This window comes from Haemorhous mexicanus, chromosome 6 (assembly GCF_027477595.1).
Source record: "Haemorhous mexicanus isolate bHaeMex1 chromosome 6, bHaeMex1.pri, whole genome shotgun sequence".
Lineage (NCBI taxonomy): Eukaryota > Metazoa > Chordata > Aves > Passeriformes > Fringillidae > Haemorhous > Haemorhous mexicanus.
In genome coordinates this window covers 44,739,366-44,760,535 of record NC_082346.1, presented here as the reverse complement: position 1 = coordinate 44,760,535, position 21,170 = coordinate 44,739,366, and the positions used below count along the sequence as shown (strand labels likewise).

The following is a 21,170-nucleotide window of genomic DNA, read 5'->3' as shown; positions in this document are numbered from 1 at the left end:
GCAGTTTGGGGTCAGACAGACTTACTATGGGATGTTTAAGGGAGAAACCAAAGGCACAAAAAGTGAAAAGTTTAGGTGATTTTGGAAAGAGCAAGAGTGGGAAAATAAATATAGAGGTAAGGGTATAAAAAGGGCTGGGCATGTAAACAGTTGCTGATGAGTATTTTTATCTGATCAGTACAGCCTGTCCTGTCTTATTCCTGTCTAAATTCCTTTCTATGTCTTTCCTGGGTGAGAGCCTTTTCTTCTCCATGCATGAGGCTGTATGGGGCTATGAGTGCTGCAACTGGAGTCAGACCATGGGGTCAACAGGCCCAGATGTTCACAGTGCCAGACACCGGAAAGAATGCAGGTCTGCGAGCACGCATGTGACCTTTAGCAATGGGCCTGCCAAGAACACATCTTCAGCTGGCTACAGATAGAACCTGGGAGGAAACAGTGGCAGTAGCCTCACCTCTCTTGGGCTGCTGGATCTAGCAGGTTCTCAGCTGAGCTGTGCAGATGCTACAGACAGACGCCAGCTTTGCTTTCACCACTACAATATGACTTACTATCAACTTGACACTTTTCAGGCTGCATAAGTATTCATTTCTGCCTGATTATGTTTAAATGAGGCTAGGAGATACTACAGTCACAAATATGATGTGTATGTTTAATCATACCGCTTCACTTTCAAAAGAATGTTTTCTTGTTAGAGTACTATTAAGATTTTATTAAAATGACAGCAATATAACTAGGAATCAGGTAAGTGCACTTGGTTTTACAATATTTTGATTAGAGTTAGCACAGCTTCCTATTTACTTATGATGATACAGAAAAAAGAGAACTTTAAACCTCTCCCAGAAAGTTACACATAATAGATTCATATTTTATGTTGTTAGAGTGGCACTTAATAAAATGAATCATTTACACTGCACTGAATAAGGCACTAAATACAGTAAGCATGGCAACTGAAACAGGAGAACCAAACATATTCCAGCTGTCATTATTGTCAAAAATTTTTTGGATTTCAAACAACATGTTAAATGTGAGACCTCACAGAGACACAGAATCAACTATGTAGTAGTGATTAGACTGATTTTTTTATCCCCTTCCATTTATGCTTTTAGCAGCAGGTAAGAGAAGAAGATATGGAAGATTTGAGGCATCAAAAGTGACATGAAAATAGATGATGGCTTGTCTGGCAAGCTTTCGTGAGAAGAAAAGGCCTTATTATGAAATAACAAGCAATAAGACAGAAGTGTTCACTGTCCCAAGGAGCTACATTTGGCAGATCTCTCACTGTATTAGTGTCAAAGTATGTGACTGAATAATGACACACCACATAAAAGGCTTGTGAGGAGAGAGAACTAGACCAAGAGTAGTATCCAAAAAAGAGTACAGAGCAAAAACACCTCCAAAATCTAACAAATCTATAGCACACTGAGCTGTTCTCTCCACACGTAATACTGAGTAGAATGCTGAAAACTCTCCACATCTAATCTGATGTGAAGTGGGGTCACTGGATATGGAATAATGAAATTAAGGACTAGATACCTTTGAAAAAATGAAGGAAAATCAGAGCACCAGACATGACACAAACTATAAAATTATCACAACTTCAACTTTCTTCAAAGTGAACAATGCATTTCAGTAAACAGTTTACAAGAGAGGGACCATTTTCCTAGGAAAACCTATTAAAAAAAAAAAAATACATGTAGGCAAAAGTCCAAGATACTTATATTTATATTCCTATTCTCCCCATGAATCCAACCAACAAAATTGTGCTATGCATTATGTTTGCATTATGTTGAGGAATCATTCAATGCAGTTTATTCAAACAATTTATTTGGAGATCCTGGTCCTGCTTTTGGTTGTGCTGATTTCACACTCAGGGAAAAAGAGTTACTATACAGATCCATATGTGTGAGCAAAAGCATCATTGGGTCTTCTAAACATGCAGAAACAGAAAAGCTCAGTTTAGGTATCTTCAAGAGTGAAAGGAAAGGATGAGATGAGTATTAAAATAAGTACAGAGACAGTAAAAAGCTGAAATACAACAATTATGAAACACAGAGAGAAGGTAAGAGGAAACTGTGGAAAAAAATATTTTGCATCAGATATAAAATAGCCCAAAGATACATAAGAGAAAAAGCCTTCAATCTTTTCAATGGAAATTAGGAGCAAGTATAAATGCTTACCTGGGACAATATGCAAGACTCCTCTCAAACAGCATGAGCTTCAATGCTTGAAATAGTGGGCTTTTAAGCTATATGTTCCACAAAACCCAAAAAGTACAGCTCTGTTTACCTTTAAAACCATGCACTGGGTCCCTTCTATTCAGTTACCAGTGGCAACTGCTTGACCTGATACTCTTCAGCTGCTGGGAAGCCCATTTGTCAAGTTACTTTAAAACACTTCTGCTCATTTCAACAGACCCTGGCAGACATATCTGTATGTGGATAACTCCCTCTGCACAAGTAAATGTCAGTGTGCCTGCAGGAATGCTTACAGTGATATTTGGTCTGCTTCTGCCTAACCATATTTTATTCATTCAAGGGTACAGTTTTCACCAATCCCCAGCTGGTTCCCTTCTAGGAAACAGGACAGATGACCTGAGTTATTGCAACAGGCAGCAAAAAAACCAATGTATTGGAGGGACTAAAGTAAAGACGTTTGTTTTCAGCAAAGCATCATAAAAAATAAATTAGGAAGGTCCAATGTGTTATAAATAAAGAAATAAATCTAAACCTTCAGGGGAAGACTGTATTTAAAAATGCAACAGGCTCAACTATTAAAAATGCATGGTAGCAAAATGATTCAAGATGTTTTGATACTTATGGGGAAACTAACAAAAACACGGAATTCTGTCTTTCCACTGCTTTCATTTTATGATTCTCTTTTTCCTCTCCTTTTTCCTTGTTTTTTTTTTTTTTAATATTTCTTCCAATTAGTGCTAGCTTTTTATTTGCATAAAAACCAGATGATTGCTACTTGCTACTTCCCACCTGAAGATAGTCTTCCATAGCTAAACTTTAACAGGCAGCTGTCATCAAAAGTTGATGTTGACAACATCAGATTGTTGTCCAGTACCAGAGGAAATGGATCCTCAAATGACAAACATAAAGAAGAACTATGGGGCAAATGTTTTGATGGAGTTACAATGGCTAAGCAGCCAGAGCATATGAACTCTTATGAAGTAAAAGCTCCTATTTTTATGTAAATGTCCTCACCACTGCTGTGTAAAAATCTGGCAATCTCAGCTACCACATTCAAGACACTTTTTCCTATTGCACATTCTATCTTGAAATTTAGTGTGAAAACTTCGAAGAGCAAAAGGAATTCAACAAGATCTTTCAAGATTTGAGTCATACACTGACTAATCCCACTTGTAGCAGTTTAATCCCATACAATAACCAAGCACCGTGCAGCTGCTTGTTTACACCCCTCCTCCCATCAGTGGGATGAGGAGGAAACTCAGAAAAAGGTAAAACGTGGGCTGAGATAACAATTTAATAGTTGAAATAAAGTAAATTATCATGAACAAGCTTCTTTGGCATATCAGGGCTTCTCCCCAGCTACAGGCTCCCAGGGACCACTTCCCAAGTCCAAACAAATAATTGCTCACACTTTTGTGCAAAGCAGGGTCTCAATCAGCTGACATTTGCCCTTCATAAATACTTCTACATAAATCTAACACAGAGGACATTCAGGAAGCTGGTAACAAGTTAAGATAAGCCTCAAAGCACACTTGAGAGCTAAACAGCTCCAGTGTTTGGGGAGTGCTTTTTACTTTAAGGCCTACATTAGGTTTGATCAGCTTTTTCAAGTAGAACAGAAACGATTTGGCTTGCTCAGTCAGTCTAGAAATGGATATGATCTTTCACTATTATTTTTCACAGAAATTTTATAATCCATCCTCCCTACTTCTACATACTGAAAAGAATTTTAGGTGACCCAGAGGTTCAGATGGAATTTCTTATAGAAACCTAAGAATGCCAAATGCCATATATATGCATATATATATATTAAGTATATATAATATACTCTAAATGTAAAATCTAATTTTTCTTTATTCTATACCCAAATAAAAAAATAACTTTGAATAAATATTATGTTGTCACCAGTCTGTAATAAAGCAAGAGTTTGAAGCTTGTTTTCTTTGTTTTTAAATATGCCTGCCTTTTTGTAGTGGAGAAGTGCATACAGTACCTGTTATCCTTATGTGGTTCCTTAAAAGTTTTCCTAAAGACAATAGGTTACCAGTGAAATATAATATCAGCTCATCAATTTTCTGAGGTGCTCTTCTGCAAAGCTATGAAATAACAGTTCATCTCCTCCTCAGAGAAACCTAATACAAAATTTTCCACATACAATCACCTTAAAGTCTTCCCTCCTCCCTCTCCAGCTTCATATCCCACCCAAACCCTTCAATTTCAAAAGATTTTTAAAATAAAAGGAAAAAAAAGAACAAAAGAAAAGAAAAACAGCTTATAAAACAGCAAAGAAAATAAAGTTATTTTAATATATATAGAAAGAGAACAAAATGAAACTTGAGGGAAAACTTACTGGCGTTACAGTTTATCCTGATACAGTCTAGATGGGGAAAAATAAATGAAAGATGAAATTGCATCCTTCAAGGTAACAGCTGCAGACATCCAAAAACAATCAGTCCACCCTTCCGGGGACAGACACACGCAAAGAGATGTGGCCATTTTATACTTATACACAGTCTGTAAAAGTTCAGGAGTGGGTGTATATGTACAGTATATTCTATGTAAATATCTGCTACATAAATATATATATATACACATATATATACACATATATATGTATAGAGAAATATACTAATATACATACATAGCCACATGTTGATACAGAAAGTTCTTTTCTTTTTATAGAAACCTACAAATCTAAGAGAATCTTCCACTCCAGACCATGACTTGATATGAATTACAATTTAAAAAGTTATAATTAAGGCATAAAAATCTTCCTTAAGACACAAGTCATACTCAAGTGTCATTTTGCTTTTTAGAGACCTTTAGCAATCTCTCTAAGATGCTTGAAGCTCAAAGTGAACCTTTACACTTGGTTTCTTTTAAATTAATTTGTACTGTTATTGCATAAATACACCATCTGTCAACAGAGAATACCTGTAAAATCAGCCTATGAGATTTTTTGGTGCAATATTTAACCCTTTCCAGCTCTCCCAAAGACAGACCCTCTTCTAATTCCCCCAAAGCCAGCCCAAAACACTTTTTAATATGTGCACAGACACATTTGACGCTGTCCGCTCAGGTGAGGAAAGGGTTAACATACTGCCCAGTTGTGTCCTATCATAAAATGGCCACTTGCAAACAGCTAACCGCACGAACGCCCAGCCCAGATTTCAGCTACTTCTGGAGGTTGGGAATACTTTTTTTGGGCTTGGCAGGGAGAACGGGGAAGTCTTTAAAAGGTCCCCAGCCCTGCCAGTTCCTCAGAGCCCAAGCTCATCTTGCTGCCTGAACGCTAAGGCTGCGTGGGGTGTTCACAACGTTCAGGGAGAAGATGAAACGGGCACTGAAGTGGCAGATCTGGGAACCTTTGCTGCCCTGCTTCATTCAGAGGTCACAGGCAAGGGAGAGACAAAGAGAGGTACAAGGAGAGAAAAATAGAGTTATGCTTGTGGAACCTAATAAACAGTAACGGAGGAGTCTCCACAAAGCAAGTTGAAGGTAGGAGAGCCTGAGCTAGAGGGCTTCTGAGCATTGCTTCTCTCTTTTAACACACTAATGCTCAGCATATCTCAGGATGTGATCCATAGGAGGATCTTTCATTTACAAATGCCTATTTACAGCCTTGTGAACATCCACTGCTGTGGTGTCTAACATGGGCGAGAGCTTTCATATTAGTGCTATTGCATATCTTGGGCTATGCTGGCCTTCTCCAGGAAATCAAGGCTGTGAGTAATAGCACCAGGGACATGTTGTCTGGACAACTAGAGCTTTGATCACCAGGAATGGTTGTATTGATTACAGAGATATGGCCCAGCAAGGGAGATTATATAGAATGGCAGAGAAATATAATGCAGTTTGCTTCTTAACTGGACCAATTTTATGTTTGCTCAGACAGACGTAGGAAAATTATTTCAGCAGCTAAACTCAGTTCTTAAAAAATGAAGGAGGGGAAAGAACAAGAGTCTATAAATAATAAATAAAGAGTTGTAATGAGCAGGGACATACCAATCACGAGTAACATAGCCAGAGAGAGTCTGTTTTCAAGCAGAACTTCTCCTGAGAAAATCTGGGTTTGGTTTTGTGCGATTAGGTTTGTCATGTGTCGTCAACCGCAACAGAAAAGTGGGAGCAAACAGCCCTGGAGCAACTGCTACGATCACCATCCAGTGGTGGCCATATCCCTTGCAGGAGTTGGGTGGGGTAAAGGGAGCTCTGAAGTACATGCAGGGAAACTTCCCTCTCTGACCTGATGGGGAGTGACAGCAAGAGAGACACCCAAGTCTCACCACAGGCAAGTGAGGTCAAGAGAGCTGCTATAGCTGGAACATGGGAATTTCTTACAGACTAAAGAGCAAGTGTGCTGGAAAGGGAAACATACATGGCTGGTCCTCAGCAACATTCATCAAAGAGACTAAAATCACTCTTGAGCTATTGATGTCTGCAGAGTTTTGTTTTGGTTTTTTATTTTTTTTCAGTGATACCAAAATAACCATTTGTCCTAGGGCTTGCCCTCAGGCTGTAACACTATTCCAGGTGAAGGGATAGCTGTTTCAAACTGAAAACCAGTGTAGCCCTTATCTTGGCTGCAAGATTCCTATTTCAAAGGATAAGAGTCCAGGCCACTGAGAGGGCTGCCCTGACAAGTGCCTTGACATGGCACTACTACATCTCCAGACTGTGAGCACAAAGTCTGCAATGCCATGCAATTGGGAGCCAGACAGAAACACCCAGCTGCACTCCAAAGGAAGCAGCTCCCCTTCCAGGTTTCATCTAACTGGGTCAGTGTGGATCCTGCAGGGTAGCTCAGAGGTGTCTGCTTGCACTGTTACCCCAGCACCACCATATCGCCCACACTACCATCCAAGAATGTGCATAGGGTTTTTGATTGCCTTTATTTTGAGCCTTGCCCAAAGCAGTCCAAAAATTTTCCAACCATTAACACATGAAGTTGTTCTCTCCCTCTTAAATGAGATTTTGAAAAGGAAGAAAACACTTATGTTCCTCTAAACTAGTAAAACAGTAGAAATCCAAAGCAGAGATTTTTCCTGGCAGTGAGGGTGCAGGGTGAGGGTGCAGTTTGGTCTTTGTGCTCAAAACAGCAGCATCTGGCTAACTCAGGAATAATTTTAAAAACTCCTTGGGATTCCTCCTGCACAGTACCAGGGCAATGAGACTTCTGGTAATCATCATCTGGGGCACTCATCCCTGTTATCAGAATTTACTTCTGAGACAAGTTTTGGAGATGAGTATGCCTGAACAGCTGTAAATCAGTCACCTGCCAGTTCAGCAATTGGATGAGGAATGTGGTGGATAGTAGGGAAGTGAAAATAGAGTCTGTTACTGCAGGGGGAGCAGGATTAGCTGGGAAGACCTCCTGCAGTTACTTTCTTTTCATTAATTGTCTACTGTACACCACAAGTTCCTTCCTTAGTGCTCAGATGAAGGGTTTTCCAGAGCATATAACCTGGAAAATGGGCCAAAGACACTCTCCTTCAAAAAGGTTAAATAACTCAATTGCAGTTGCTAACACAAGGGATCTATTGTTTGAATGAAGGTATCTTTAGCAGAAAACAGAGATCTGCAATTAAGGCCTGTGTTTCTTACCATTTTTATCTTTTTGTCTGAAAATAGTAATATTTATTTGATGCTGCTAAGGCTTCAGGCTGTTTAATCCTTGAATAAAGAAAGAAAGTTCCCTATACTGTGTGAGGACAAAATGGTTTTTCCTTTAGATGAGCAGCCATAGGTGGTTGTGGAAGAGTACTTCAGGGCAAGAATAGGACAAAAAAAAGATAATGAGGGCCCAACTTTTTCTAAGCTCACTCTGAGTTATTTCCTATGGGAAAACCAAAGTCCTGTGCACACTTACCCTACATTATATTGAGGCTCCTTGCCTATCTCCTACTTGCACTATTTTTATGTAGAAATGACAAAAGAAACTTTCCCTTTTAGATGGGCAAATGGGCCTCTGACACCCTATAGGATTTATCTTAGGAAAAGATAGGTGGGAGAGATGATTACACTTCCTTAAATGAGAGGAGGCAGGAAATAGTTATCCTAGTCACCAATGACCTGAAGATATGCCAGGCCAGGAAGAAAAAAATACTGAAGCAGTCTTTAATGAAAGTCAGTATAACACTATAACCCTGCCACTTATAAATGGGAGGAGAAATGTGAATGTGGATGTCCCTATCTGACCAGCCATTTCTTTCCCTTTCTGCACATCATCTCACCATCAAAAATTATTCCCAAGCATGCTCCAAGCTATGATTTGCCTAATATATCTCTCTCTCTCCCCTTCCACTCCAGACCCATTCCTTCAAAATTCTTCTCAACAGAGATATGTATCACATTTGGATTTCTATTCTTCACACAACAAAAACTCAAACTACTGAGTCAACTCACGTTGACTACTGCCAACACAAAGATTTGCAGCGCCCAGGCACCCACACTGGAAAGGTCTGAAGCAACTTCCTTGCCCCCTTTCCTTAGAGAATTACTCATTGCTGCTCTTCCCTTCCCTCCCACATTCCAGAACAAGCCCCCAGCTGCCCATGCTCCCCTGGCTGGTTTGGACCCTGGTTTTGAGGGGTGAGAGGGATATGCCAGCCCCTGCAGGCTGCTCCGTATGCTCTGTTCTCAGGGCTGTTTGCCGTGCGGGCCGCAGGCTTCAGGCCTTTGAAGGGTCGAATACCATCTTTTGATTTACCATGGCTGATGGGGTATGGGAAAGCTTTACAACTGAAACACACAGAGGAGGCAACACAAACAAAAAAAAAGGAAAAGGAAAAGGAAATAAAAAAAGAAAACGTAGGAAAGATCTTAATAAAGACACAAATGATAATAGGTAATCGAATGGAATAGATCACAGAAGAGAAGAAAGAGACAGCTCTTAGTATTAAATGACATAAGAAAAGCACAATTAAATAATGCACCCCTCAAAACAGTCCTTTTTCACACACATCTATCATGGGTTAGATGCTCAGGGAATACTGACATACAGCTAGTCAGCACCAAGCATACTCAGATCTTCAGAGCTGGTGTTGATAATTGTTTCTCACTGGTAAGGAGATTTTGGCAAGGTCAGGTAAAAATTTACTTATTGTTTGCGACATTTGGGCTGTGAGCAGTCTCCATACAGAGTTATTGTGACTTAGAGTAAACAACTGGAAATGAATGGCTCAGGTAAGGTGATTCTTCCTCAAATTCTGTTCTTTAACAGCAAGGTAACTGCTGTTTTGATAGAAGGGAAGTCCCATTTCAAGGACATTTTCTGACAGTTTCATAAATCTGAATAAAGGAGAGGTGAAACTCAATCTGGGTTCCGAAAGCCTAAACTACCCCTCTGTTGAGTTAGACATAGGAGAGTGCTGACAGGTTTCCATTGATCCAGCCTACAGTCACTTCAGGGAAAATTCAACCTCGCAAAAATTTACAGCTGAAAAGCTGGCAAAATGTGGCACACACATTGCTTCAGTCCCTGCCACTACACAGAGTCAGCCTCCAGTTTACACAGGGGTTAGTTTAAAGATTTTGTCCCTGCATTAAGCTGTCAACAACACATCTTTCCCCAACATGTGTAGATCATCTGTCAAATCTTTAGTCACATATTTCAGGAGCCAGACAGATTTGAACAGTCCACCTCTAGGCTAAGTGGTGGCCAAACAAATCCCAGTGAGTGCCAAAAGTGACCATTGCCAATCAGGCTTACAATGTTGACAGGCCCTGAGGGAAAATGCCTTCTGCCAGCATGATATAATGAAAATTGGAAAGGAGAAAGTAAGCTTTAAAAAATAAGTAAATTCAGGCTGATATAAATATATCCTCCTCATATCCACTTAGGGTCTAAGTCTAGGAGGCTCCAAACACCCAAAATGAGCAGTTCCCCTAATTCTCATTCATTTTTAAGAAGATATAACAGAATCAAACAAGTGGTATCTTTCTCAAAAGAAAAAGGGACAGTTTCTTATGAAGTCTGGCAATTTTCATGCTGCAGTACTTCTCATGCGGGAAAATCAAAGGTGAGAAAAGCAGCCCTTACTAAAATACCAGCACATCCCTCACAGTGTGCAGAGAATTCTCCTTTCAATACGTAGAGGAACTAGGGCTTGCAAAGTAAAAGAACTGGCTCTGGGCTACAAGAGGATACTGCAGAGTTGGGCAGATACTCAGTTGCCCCATCACTTTCCCAACAGAAGCTTGCCACTGCCAATATTTCAGTGATTAATTTTATTTTATTAGAAAAAAAATTAGCTATAATTTTCAGGAAATTAAATGGGGGAAATATAATCTTATTTTCCTTGATTATTAGCAATAATTAGATCAGAAGAAAATGCAAAGACATATAGATAGACAAACACTCTGGGGTTTTGTAGAAGATTCTGATTTCACATGTAAGGAGGCTCAACAGCAGTTCTTCTGAGCTGCTCTCCAGAGAAACCCTGCAAATGTATGAAATTTTGCTTCACTTAGAGTTAATATAGGCAGAAATGGCTATCATCAGAGCACTGATTCTCTTTATTTGAGGAGTTACTGACACAGCTGAGGTTCATCTACTCCCATCTGTCCTATAGGCCAGTCTGGATAGCACAGCAAGTGCTCTTATGCAGCTACAGACTCAAAAGTGCTTTATGCTTCTTCAGTCAAACTAAGTAGAGCAAATATGCAAATATATGGGGGTTTTTTTGGCTGGTGTTTAGCATTTATTCACTAGAAGGCAAGTGATTCTATAGACTTTTAGATGGACACTTATATTTTAAGAAATATGAACTTGTTTGATGCATCTTCTTCACTTTCTTTTTCAAAAAGTAAATAATAGGGTCTGGGTCACAATTTCAAAGCCAAAAAAACAACCACTAGATGTTCCAGAGGAAAACATATTTTACAAACAAAGCTGCTACGTGGTTTGCTCCTGGTAGCCACAGCAGGGCTCTGAATACGGTGATACTATTAGCTCAAAAAATGTGAAACTTGTTCCTGTGGCCCTTAGAACTTTAAAAGCTGACAGAAGCTTTCACAGACCATACACAAACCTTCATATAAAATAACTTACACAGTAAGAGGTATAAGGTTATGCATGATTATGTTAGTTTTGCCTCTTTGAGTCAGAACCTCTTTTTGTTTATATTCCTGAATTCACATGAAGCTGCATCACTGGAAAGTGAAAGAAATCTTCAACTCAAGTATTTACATTCTTTAAAAATCTGTTATTCTGTAGAATACATAAAGACTGGCAAGAAGACTAATTGAGGCTAATCTAATAGCACATTCACTCCCAACTGTTTTTGTATTGTTATTGTTGGACTAGTTTCTAATTGTCTTTTTTAATTATTTTCTGGGAAAGTGTAACTCTGAGGAGACAGAACACAGCCTTTTGGGATGGGGGGATGCACTTTTATTATTGTTAATTTCTTTTTTATAAAGACACAACAAAAAGACCAGCCTTTTTATTAGATATATAAAATATGGCAAGCTGTATCAAATGCTGCCAAATTATGCAAAGGGCAGGGGGTTCACAGGACTCCTGCCTGCCACCATATCCATTTTGCTTCCTTTCCATGTTTGCCTTTGACTGTTTTGAGTGATGCTGGATGAATGAGGGATGTAACTGATCAAAAGATGGACCAAGTAGCATGTTTCACACAGAGCTCACCAGTCCCAGACCAAGAAAGGAAACTTAAAAACTTAAAGATTTAAAAACCAACACTGTCAATAACGAAGAACTGACAGCAAATCTTCATGCAGCAATGCAGAAGAGAATTTCTCTCCGCAAGAGAATATAATTATAAAAGTTTCAGCAGTTATTTTAGAAATCAACCCGATCCAATCAAACCAACAGAAAATAAATGAAATAATTAAAAAAAAAAAAAAAAACAATAATCACAAGCCCAAACTAAGAGTGAAGAGGGCAGTGGGAGGTGTTTATACGATACCTAAATTGACCATGAGTTTGACCCGGCCTCCATCCAGCTCCAGGCGCAGAGTGTCAGCAGAGTCCCGGGAGGTGGTGGCCATCAGCAGCCCATAAGCACGCTGGGACATGAAACGGAAAGACACATCCTCTGCCTCTGTGTGCATAACCATTGGCATGATGATCTTCATGTACATGCTGCCATCATAGCTCAAGATAGAGGCCTCTGCAAGGAATCAGCAAACAATTGCAAAAAATGAGAAGTTACACCTCTGAAGAGCACTCACACCTACCATAGAGCACTGCGTTTACAGAATCCATAGCACTTGAAACAGAAGGGTATGTAACTGGGGAAAAAGGCAACATTTAACTGCACACAGAAACCCTGACAGGCAAATATGAGCAGCAAAGAAAGATATGGTTTTCACTGCAACTGCTGACAGCAGTACCCATGGACACAGAATTCCCAAGGTCAAGCATGTTAGGACAGAGCCCCTTTGTGACTATAAGCTATCAAAGCCTTCATTTTTCACATCTCCTTCAGTGCACTGAAGCTCAGCCTTCCAGGACTAGCAGTAATGACTAGAGTGACTAGAGTTCTAATTTCTGGTACTCTTTCTGTTGCTTATTTAGAGAGGAATTTCATTTCATTGGTATCACTTTAAGGACAAACAACTGTATAAAGTGAATTTTCTAATAGATCTTTTTTAAATCAGATTTGTTCCCTTTGATATTTTATATTTTTCCACTGCTTAGTAACAATCAGTGTTAGTAGAGCTCTGTTGACACAACCAATGCAATTGAAGAAAGGAACAAACCAAACTCCATTGCAAGTGCCATTCAAATGCAGAAAAAGTTAGAGGATATAGGCACAATGAAAGCCAGTAGGAGGGGAAAGGAGTGAAGAAAAGTTATATTTTTCTATCATCTCTGAAGATGTCAAAGAAAATTGGAATTTCAGCTGAGGAAAAGAGTTAAATTTAACATTCTCTATTTGTTCAGAGTCTTGCCTGCAGAAAGTGATATTCTCCTCCAAAGGGCAGAATTAAAGTCTTGTGTTAGAACTGCAGCAAGCACTACAGCATGGCAATCATTGTTTCTTCACGGAATATGCTCAAAAGCATTTTTATCTGCAAACTTTACTAATCTACATAAATATATTAATACATGAATCAGAGCATTTCCATTCCCCACAGCCAACCCCTGTCAAAGGCAGAGCTGTAGACCTTGCTCCATAGGGCTTCTACCATAAAAGGACATATCAAAATCCCAGAGTTAAAAAAAAAGACTAGTTCAGCTTCCTAGAAACACGGATGGATGGCTCTAAAGCTCTCTTACCAGTACCTCATCCAGTTCAGTTCAGCTGGAGTTTTCTCAAATGATTGACTAGGATTCTCTCCAGTCCACCCACCCCACCCCCCAGCCCATCTAATTTAACCAACTGCAAGACCTGTATTTGGAATGTAGATGCTCTCCTTATGTTTTCCTTAGTCCCATTTTTCCCAGCCAATGAGAGCAGAACTTCCATCAGGAAACTGCAATCTTGGCAGAGCCAAACCTTACATCCTCTCAATGTCTAAATGCAGGGGCTACAGTAGGGTAAATGGGTGGGAAACAGGAACAGCCAAATGTCCATGCTGTAAAATACCCATGGCAAGCTCCAAAATGGCCAGCAACCAAACTGTTAATGCAATGCAATAAATATGCAAATGAGGTGATAGATAAAGGTATTAATATTAAGCAGATAAAGTGGTGGAGAAGACATGTATATGGTTCCAAAACATTTGGTGGCGATCACTACAGTTGTGCAGCAACCCCCCACATTAATAAGCTGGTATGCAACACATCTGCAGTCACAGGACACACAAACATATTAAGAAAACTTTTCTGGGTGCACCATTAAGATGAACAACATCCCTACTCATCAGTTTTCTTTGCTGCACTCATCACACACTGTCATGGTCTGTACACAGAAAGCTTTCTACACACATCACCCACTCAGCCATTACATTACACACGTGTCTGGTACCAGCTGCCAGTGCTCCCCTGGGGTCCCACATCTTCATTTGGCCAAGAAACAGAGAAGGAAAGAAAGCTTCTTTTTCAAGGTAGAAGAATACTTTCTTCTTTTCAAAGTGCAATTCTCTTCCCCCTCACGTCTGCACCTCTCACTTGCCACCCACAGCTGCAAGCTGGAACTAAATGTACTGTATATTATACATACACTCAAAGGCAATGCCTATGTACACACAAACCTTTCTTGCTCTCTTTCCTCTCTCTCTCTGCAGATTGTATTAGAAAATGCAGTCAAGCATGAAATGGCTCTTTTGACGCCTTCAGCTCAGATGTGCCTTGCATGAAACAGTTGCTGGCCCTGGCACATGAATAGCTGTGTGTTGGAGGATATTGGGACCATGAGTGGGAGTAGCTGACACAAATGCCCCAGCTCTGCTGCTTCCATCTCCACAGTGCCATGCATTAGGTGCTTTGAAAAGATGAGGTTTTTCTGCAGTGACTAGAACAAACCAAAAGCATGGTAATGATGAGTCTCTTCCCTTCAGTAAGAACTTGCATCCTTTAGCTTTACCGATCCCATTGCCAGATAATTACTATCCTTAGACAAGAAATCCCAACCTTTACTATTATACTTATGTAAGGAGGACCTGAGGAATACTCAAAATTGCTGAAGATGACATAAAAGTCTGGACAGTGCTTCAGCTGACATCCCACAGTAGCCTAAATCAGGTATTACTGTCCCTTCTCCAACCAGTCTGCTACAAACACAATGTGATGAAACCTTGTAACAATTAAGCAGATAAAATTAAATATCTTGGAACAGTTGAAACAGGCTCCACACAACCCAAGGAGACAATGTTCTGTTCTTGTGTGTGCCCTATGCACTTGATGTATTCCAAAAATGACAACATTTCATTCTCACTTTGCAAGCATTCACAGTCTGGAGTATCTGAGAGCCTTTCAGCACATCTTGCAAGCAGAACATTCCCTCCAGCTATGAAAATACCCCTTCAGAGGAGGGTATTGCCTAGTAGCAGTCTTACAAGTAAAACCTATTTCCTTTTCCTGACAGTCAGTCCTCAAAGCCTGAGAAAAGCATGTTACAGCTGAGCAAGATATACAGCAAATCTGCTCAGGGTTGAATGTAACCTGGCAACAAGTGCATGACCTCAGTCTCCCAGACACCTGTGCTGCCAACTTCTGCCTGAATATAGGCATCCATTCAAGGGTCCTCAGCCACCTGCAGCAATGGGACTGTAATGCTTTGTTCAGCACCATAAATACAGGCAGCAGCACAGTTATCTAAGTTTAAAATACATGCACATTTCTGCCACCATTCTACTTTTAGGGTAGCTATTATATTGGATGCATAGGAGCAATATGTGAAATCATGTTTGAGACCCCCACAGATTTGTACAGACAAAAACATTGAGTGGCATTTATTTGTGATCCTAGTGCCAGAACCTTCATTGCCATTAGCTTGGAGATGGGAAGAGGAAGAAACCAGGTGCTGGTTCAAAACTGCTCTGACATAATGCCAGAAATCTGTGAAAATCAGTATGTTATTAGGAGCAATTAGCTTCCCAGTCTTGTGCTCTCAGACCCTGCCAGTTTTAATTTTACACTTAGCATCCAAAGGAGCAATTCACTGCTGCTTCCACACAAGGCTCTGCATAAACCTCCTAGGGAGATGGAACAGGCATATTCTTAGCATACAGACAGAAAATTATTCAAGACCTCTTCATGCTTTTTCTCCTGCTTTCGAACCACTCTCCCGTATTAATCTCCATTCCTCACCTCTTTTCTTTCTCCTCCCTTTTAGTTTTTCTGTAGTCTCCTGTTCTTCCCTGTGGTCTTTTTCCCATGCCTCCCAGACTACAATACAGTGTAGTTTTTTGCTGAAATTTTCAGAAAGGTGACAGTGCAAAAAGAATTAAAAATATCCACACTGCATGAAAGTTGAAGTCCCCAGTGACAGGAGTTTAGGGCACAGGACATTTTCCCCAGCTGCATTTGCAAGACCAAGACACTTAGACCAAATATTTCCACAATCTTGCAAATTCAAATATGCCTAAAGTGCCTAAGCTTTGTATTCATAAACCAAACATTTTCCTGCAGGCGTTGATTGCACAGCTCACCTTCTGCCCTCACATATCCACTAGCAGACACATGGCGCCAAATAAAAAAAAGATTTTCTTAAAACCAAAATTACACTTTAAAACAAAACAAAAGCAAACAATTTTTTTAAAAATGGAGCAATAAATTCTCTTTCCTGTCCGAGTGGATTCCATAGAGATGAATTTCAACACAAGAAGCCTGACAAGTAATTTGGGAAGCCTGAATGTAATCACTCAGAGTGAATCTGATGACAGCCCAAGAGAAAATGCTCCTGTTTTGGTGGAAAAGATACGATGGGAACTTGAAGTGCTCACAAGCAGTTAGGACCTTGCACATCATCCAGCAGGATGGGTGCCAGCAGCTGTGGAGTTCCCTGTGCCAGTGCCTTGCTGCCCAGGGCTGTCCCACGCACATGGGAAGGTGAGAGGGACGGATGTGCAAATGGGGGCCAGGTCCAGCCAAGAGCCAGGAAACCTCATGGTGATGAGGCAGGTCCATGCTCAGGCCAGGAAGGCAATCTGCTGCCCAGGGTTAAGGGCAATTGCCAGGCAGGGCCACAGTGCCAGGGCTGAACAAGGGCCTGGCTTGGCACACCCAGGGCCAGCACACTGTGGGACCTGGGGACTGGTGCTTTCATAGCATCACCGGGTGGGGTGGGGCCATGGGGGCTGCCATGGGGTCCAGGGCCAGGAGCAGGGTGGGGGAGCCCCAGTGGCCAGGAAGGGCTGGGGGTGCCCAGTGGTACTGTGCTCTGGGATTGCTTCTCATTGACCCATAAGTCCATGTCTTCTAAATGTGCTATGACACTTTCTGCAGTAAACTGAGTTTTCCCTGGATGTCTCCCATCTCATTGTCATTGGATTTCACCTTAAACTTAGCCCACCAAACAGGAAAGCAATTTGAAGTGATGTAAATGTAATTCATTAGCACTGAGAGCGACAATAACAGAAAACACAAAACCAACTTTAAAAACCTGCCTGAACTGAAGCATTACATTAGAAATAAGAATGGGATTTATTAGTCTAGACAAACAAAATTATTTTCACTAATGAGCCACTGACAGGGTTTACTATGCTAGTAAGAACAAAGCTATTCTGCTTTAGAGATTTCAGACTGACAAGATGTCAGAAGTATTATTATGAGTTTTGTCATCCAAGAGAAACTCACGAAGATAAAACAGTAAAAATCTTGGACACATACAGCTACAGAAAAGTAAAGAAATCAGACTGGTTTTTTTTTTTTTCTTTACAGGTTTTTCTGGTACTTAATCTCTCTGAAAGACCAAATTACTTTTTCAACATCAATCCAAGTTTTTTTCTTGCTTCAAATTAAGATGACACCTTCCTTCTCCACTCCCAAGTGGGTATATGGCTGCTTTACCAAAGGACTTTCATATCCTGAAACTCAGTATATCATTATTCCAGCTCCCTCACTCTATTTTAAACTAAGTAAACTCCTTTGTACTCAGCTTCTCCTAGCTTTTATTTTCTAAAACCTGCTGCTCCTGCTTCCCATCTCTGGCTTCTTTCTGCTGTGTATACTATTTTCTTTAATTCAAGTTTTCCAATTTGAATAGCATATGTCAGTTAAGACCAAACAAGCACTTAAAGTAGAATAATTACATAAGACATCCATATCACTGCACTGTGCACAAAATAGTTCCAAATGAACAGCAAATGGGAGACAGAGCAAGCTCCAAGGCATTCATCACATTTTCAGAGATGCAAGAATACTGGTGGAGCAGTAGTAATAATTGTCACTTATAAGGCCCCTGCTATTGACAAAAATTGCTGGCAGATGTTCACATAGGCCAGATGACATCCAGATAAATATTCTTCATCAAACACAGTTTTCCAAAACCTTGCAAATTTTATTTTGTAACATTAATTAAAACATTTAATTTCTGGGCCTGAAAATTCCTGAAGAAACCTGAAGTGCAAGCCACATCTATTTATTTATCTAGAAAGTCAGAAGAAAATAATACTCTATTCACCAATTTTCCTTCCATACCACTCTCTCCCCCTGTTCCAGTACCTTCTACCCCTTTGAAGTCTTCCCAAACACATAACCAAAGCCTGCAGATGATAATATTATCAACTTAGTATCCACAAAATTGAAGACATAAAAAAACTAGGTAAAGAAGGCAAATAAAGAGCCATAAGCATACAGTGCATGTACTATAATTTCCTTCAGACAAAAAAAAAAAAGAAATTCTTAATTAATGGAGTTTAGACTTTGAAATTACTTTGGTTATGAACACAAGTAATTTTGATTTTTCTTTTTAGAACAGCACCAGTTTTCTTTTTTGAGTCCAAAATTAACACCCCACTCTTCTACTTCAATATTATACCAAAATCCTGTAAAGCTGTCCTGAGAATTTTCCTCTTGAAGTGAAATAAATACCAAGGACCTAGTTAAAAGTGTGAGGCTTCTACCATTGTAAGGTAAAATCCCACAACACTTTTGCCTGTCTACAACAAAAGCTTCAAATGGAGGCCTTCCAAATTTTAAACTGACCCAGGGAAGACATATTAGGGACATGGCTCCTAAATCTCTGTCCATTAATAAACCTCTCTAACATTTGTCATCTGGATTCTAGATTTGCTTAACTTCAGTATTTAATCAACTCTCCAACTCCCCAGGTTAACTGGTGTCTACCCTACGAAGCAGTATGTACCAGATTCCTTCAGCATCAGGCTTGGTATGCTTTTCCTACACTCCTGTGTGTGACACCACACACAAAAGAGTATGAGTTAATCAAGGGGTGTTGTCAGGTGGGGAGTTGCCAAAAAAATAAATTCCTGTACTCCACGAGGAAAGGCAAATAAACTTTGCTTCTCCTTTCTCTGGGCTGCAATCATGAACAACTGGCCTAGGGAGGAGCTGAGCACTGAGTACCACAGTGGAAATATTTGCAGACAGAGGAAACTGTAGCTTGTAAATGTTATTGCTAGCCCTGGGAGGTGAGGAGGGAGGTTATATTGCCATACTGAAGCTTGGCAGAGACTCAGGAGAGCCAAGAAGGAGCACGTGTGATTTTCAAATCTACTCCAAATGTCACTCTAACATTTACAGAGCTGTGTACAACTATTTGGGAAGAAATCTCTGGCAAGAAGGCTGAGGGTAGAAGAAAAATTGCTCCTCAATGTAAAGGAGCGTAATGGGGAAACACAATACTAAAATAGTGTTTGAGAGTTTGCATTAAATGGGTGGCACTTCAGAAAGTGACACAACTTCTGTTTAGTTCAAACATCTTTGAGTCCTCTTCATGTCAAGCTACATGAAGCATTTGATCATCTGCTGAATAACGTCCACTGAGAAAGGGAGATTACAGCAAAAATGTTTGGTTTACCTCAGAGTAAAGTGAAAAAAAAGAGGTAGCAGACACAATTTGTAGCAAGGGAAAAACCAAGAAAATTGTAAGAAAAAAATTACACAATGAGGGTTGCCACACACTGCAATAGAACAGCTGCAGAAACCCCAATCTTCAAGTTAGTCTCGCTTGAAGCAGGTGGTGGGGACAACAACTTTCAACCATGATTATTCAACCCCAAGTGCCAGAATGCCCTGACTTCACTGGATATTGCACCTTTTTACAGACATCTCCTTACACCTGCAAACTGCTACTGATTTGAGATGGAAAAGGGTTCCAGAGTCACCATCCCTGGAAGTGTTCAAGAGGCATCTGGATGTGGCATCTGTGGCTTAGGGGTGATTATGGTGCTGCTGGCTTGACAGTTGGACTAGATGATCTTGAAGGTCCCTTTCAACCTTGATGATTCTTTCATTCTGTGATCATCAGGCTATCATTTTTGAAAAGCAAGGCTGTAATATAAACTACATTCATAACCTTTTTAAAATCCATAAACAACCTTTCTTAGTTCTGTTTTTCCAATATGGCAAATTAAAACTAACTATTATTTCCTCTGGCTGTTGATTTAAGGAAGGTTCACAGCATTAGACAACCCTCAATTTCATTTCCTTCCTTTTCCTCATCTGACAGCCCCAAATCCCTAAACTTTGTAAATTCCTGGAAGTACTTTAACAGAACAGGAACCAAATGGAAGACATTGGTCTAATACCTGTAGGTCTAACTAGTCCATATCACACTGGTTTTGAAAAACCAAAAATTCTTCAAGCCAGTCAGTGATTTAGGATGAGCCAGAAGTGAGACACTGATGTGCTAAAAATAAGTAAGCAGAGGATCTAGGTAACTATTAAACTCATTTAAGGCAGGCAGCTTCATGGAAACCAGCTTCATGGAAACAAGAATGTCACAACACTTGCAAAGGATGGAAAACAGGTCATCTTTGAAGGGAAGCCCAACACAACAGAGCAGGTAGCGATTAGGAGGGTAACAACAGTAACGCGTGCTGTGGGAAATTACAGGATAATATGTATTTTGGGGTTTCAGGCTACAACTTCCAAGCTTAAAATACAAGATAAACTAAGCTGAATTTATAATTCTAGGATCTGGAGGAAGGTTCCTTCAGAGCCTTTTCTTCTCCTATCACAGATCTGCTGTCTTCCCTAAAAACATTCTCAAAACCAGTAATCTGACAGTGGTTCCCATCTGAGAGCAACACTCAGTCAGTGCAGCACAGACAGTGCCAAAATGGTAACACTGATTTCCAGGCATCCCACAGACTCTGTCCATTCCTAATGAAGTCATCAGCAGAGAGGCAGCAGCCAGATCTGTTCACCCAGCTAATTGCAACCACTGTTCAATTATTGAAGCCATGACAAAAAGGCAAAGAGAAGCAGAAACTAGTAGCTGGCATGGAATGGCAGCTGATATTTCCAGGATCATGAAGGCTGAAGCTAGATGTACGTGTTCATGCCTGTAAATTTCACTAGCAGATGAAAGAAATTTAGTTCTACTTTCAAGTAACAGACACTGCCTTTTGAAAACAAGATTGTATCCCAGA

At 40.1% G+C, this 21,170-nt stretch overlaps 1 protein-coding gene across 4 annotated transcripts in view; it reads right to left on the bottom strand.

The window, feature by feature from the left end:
- The window catches only part of NRXN3 (neurexin 3), a 907,297-nt gene that overhangs the window by 612,230 nt on the left and 273,897 nt on the right, over positions 1 to 21,170 (bottom strand). For 3 of the 4 annotated variants that reach the window (XM_059850080.1, XM_059850081.1, XM_059850083.1), the window contains exons 6-7: positions 12,131 to 12,334; positions 4,549 to 4,575 (exon numbers count right to left, since the gene is read on the bottom strand). In XM_059850080.1, the coding sequence (XP_059706063.1) occupies positions 4,549 to 4,575; positions 12,131 to 12,334 (231 nt within the window). The remainder of the gene's footprint in view (positions 1 to 4,548; positions 4,576 to 12,130; positions 12,335 to 21,170) is intronic. The other variant, XM_059850082.1, reaches the window with a different exon arrangement.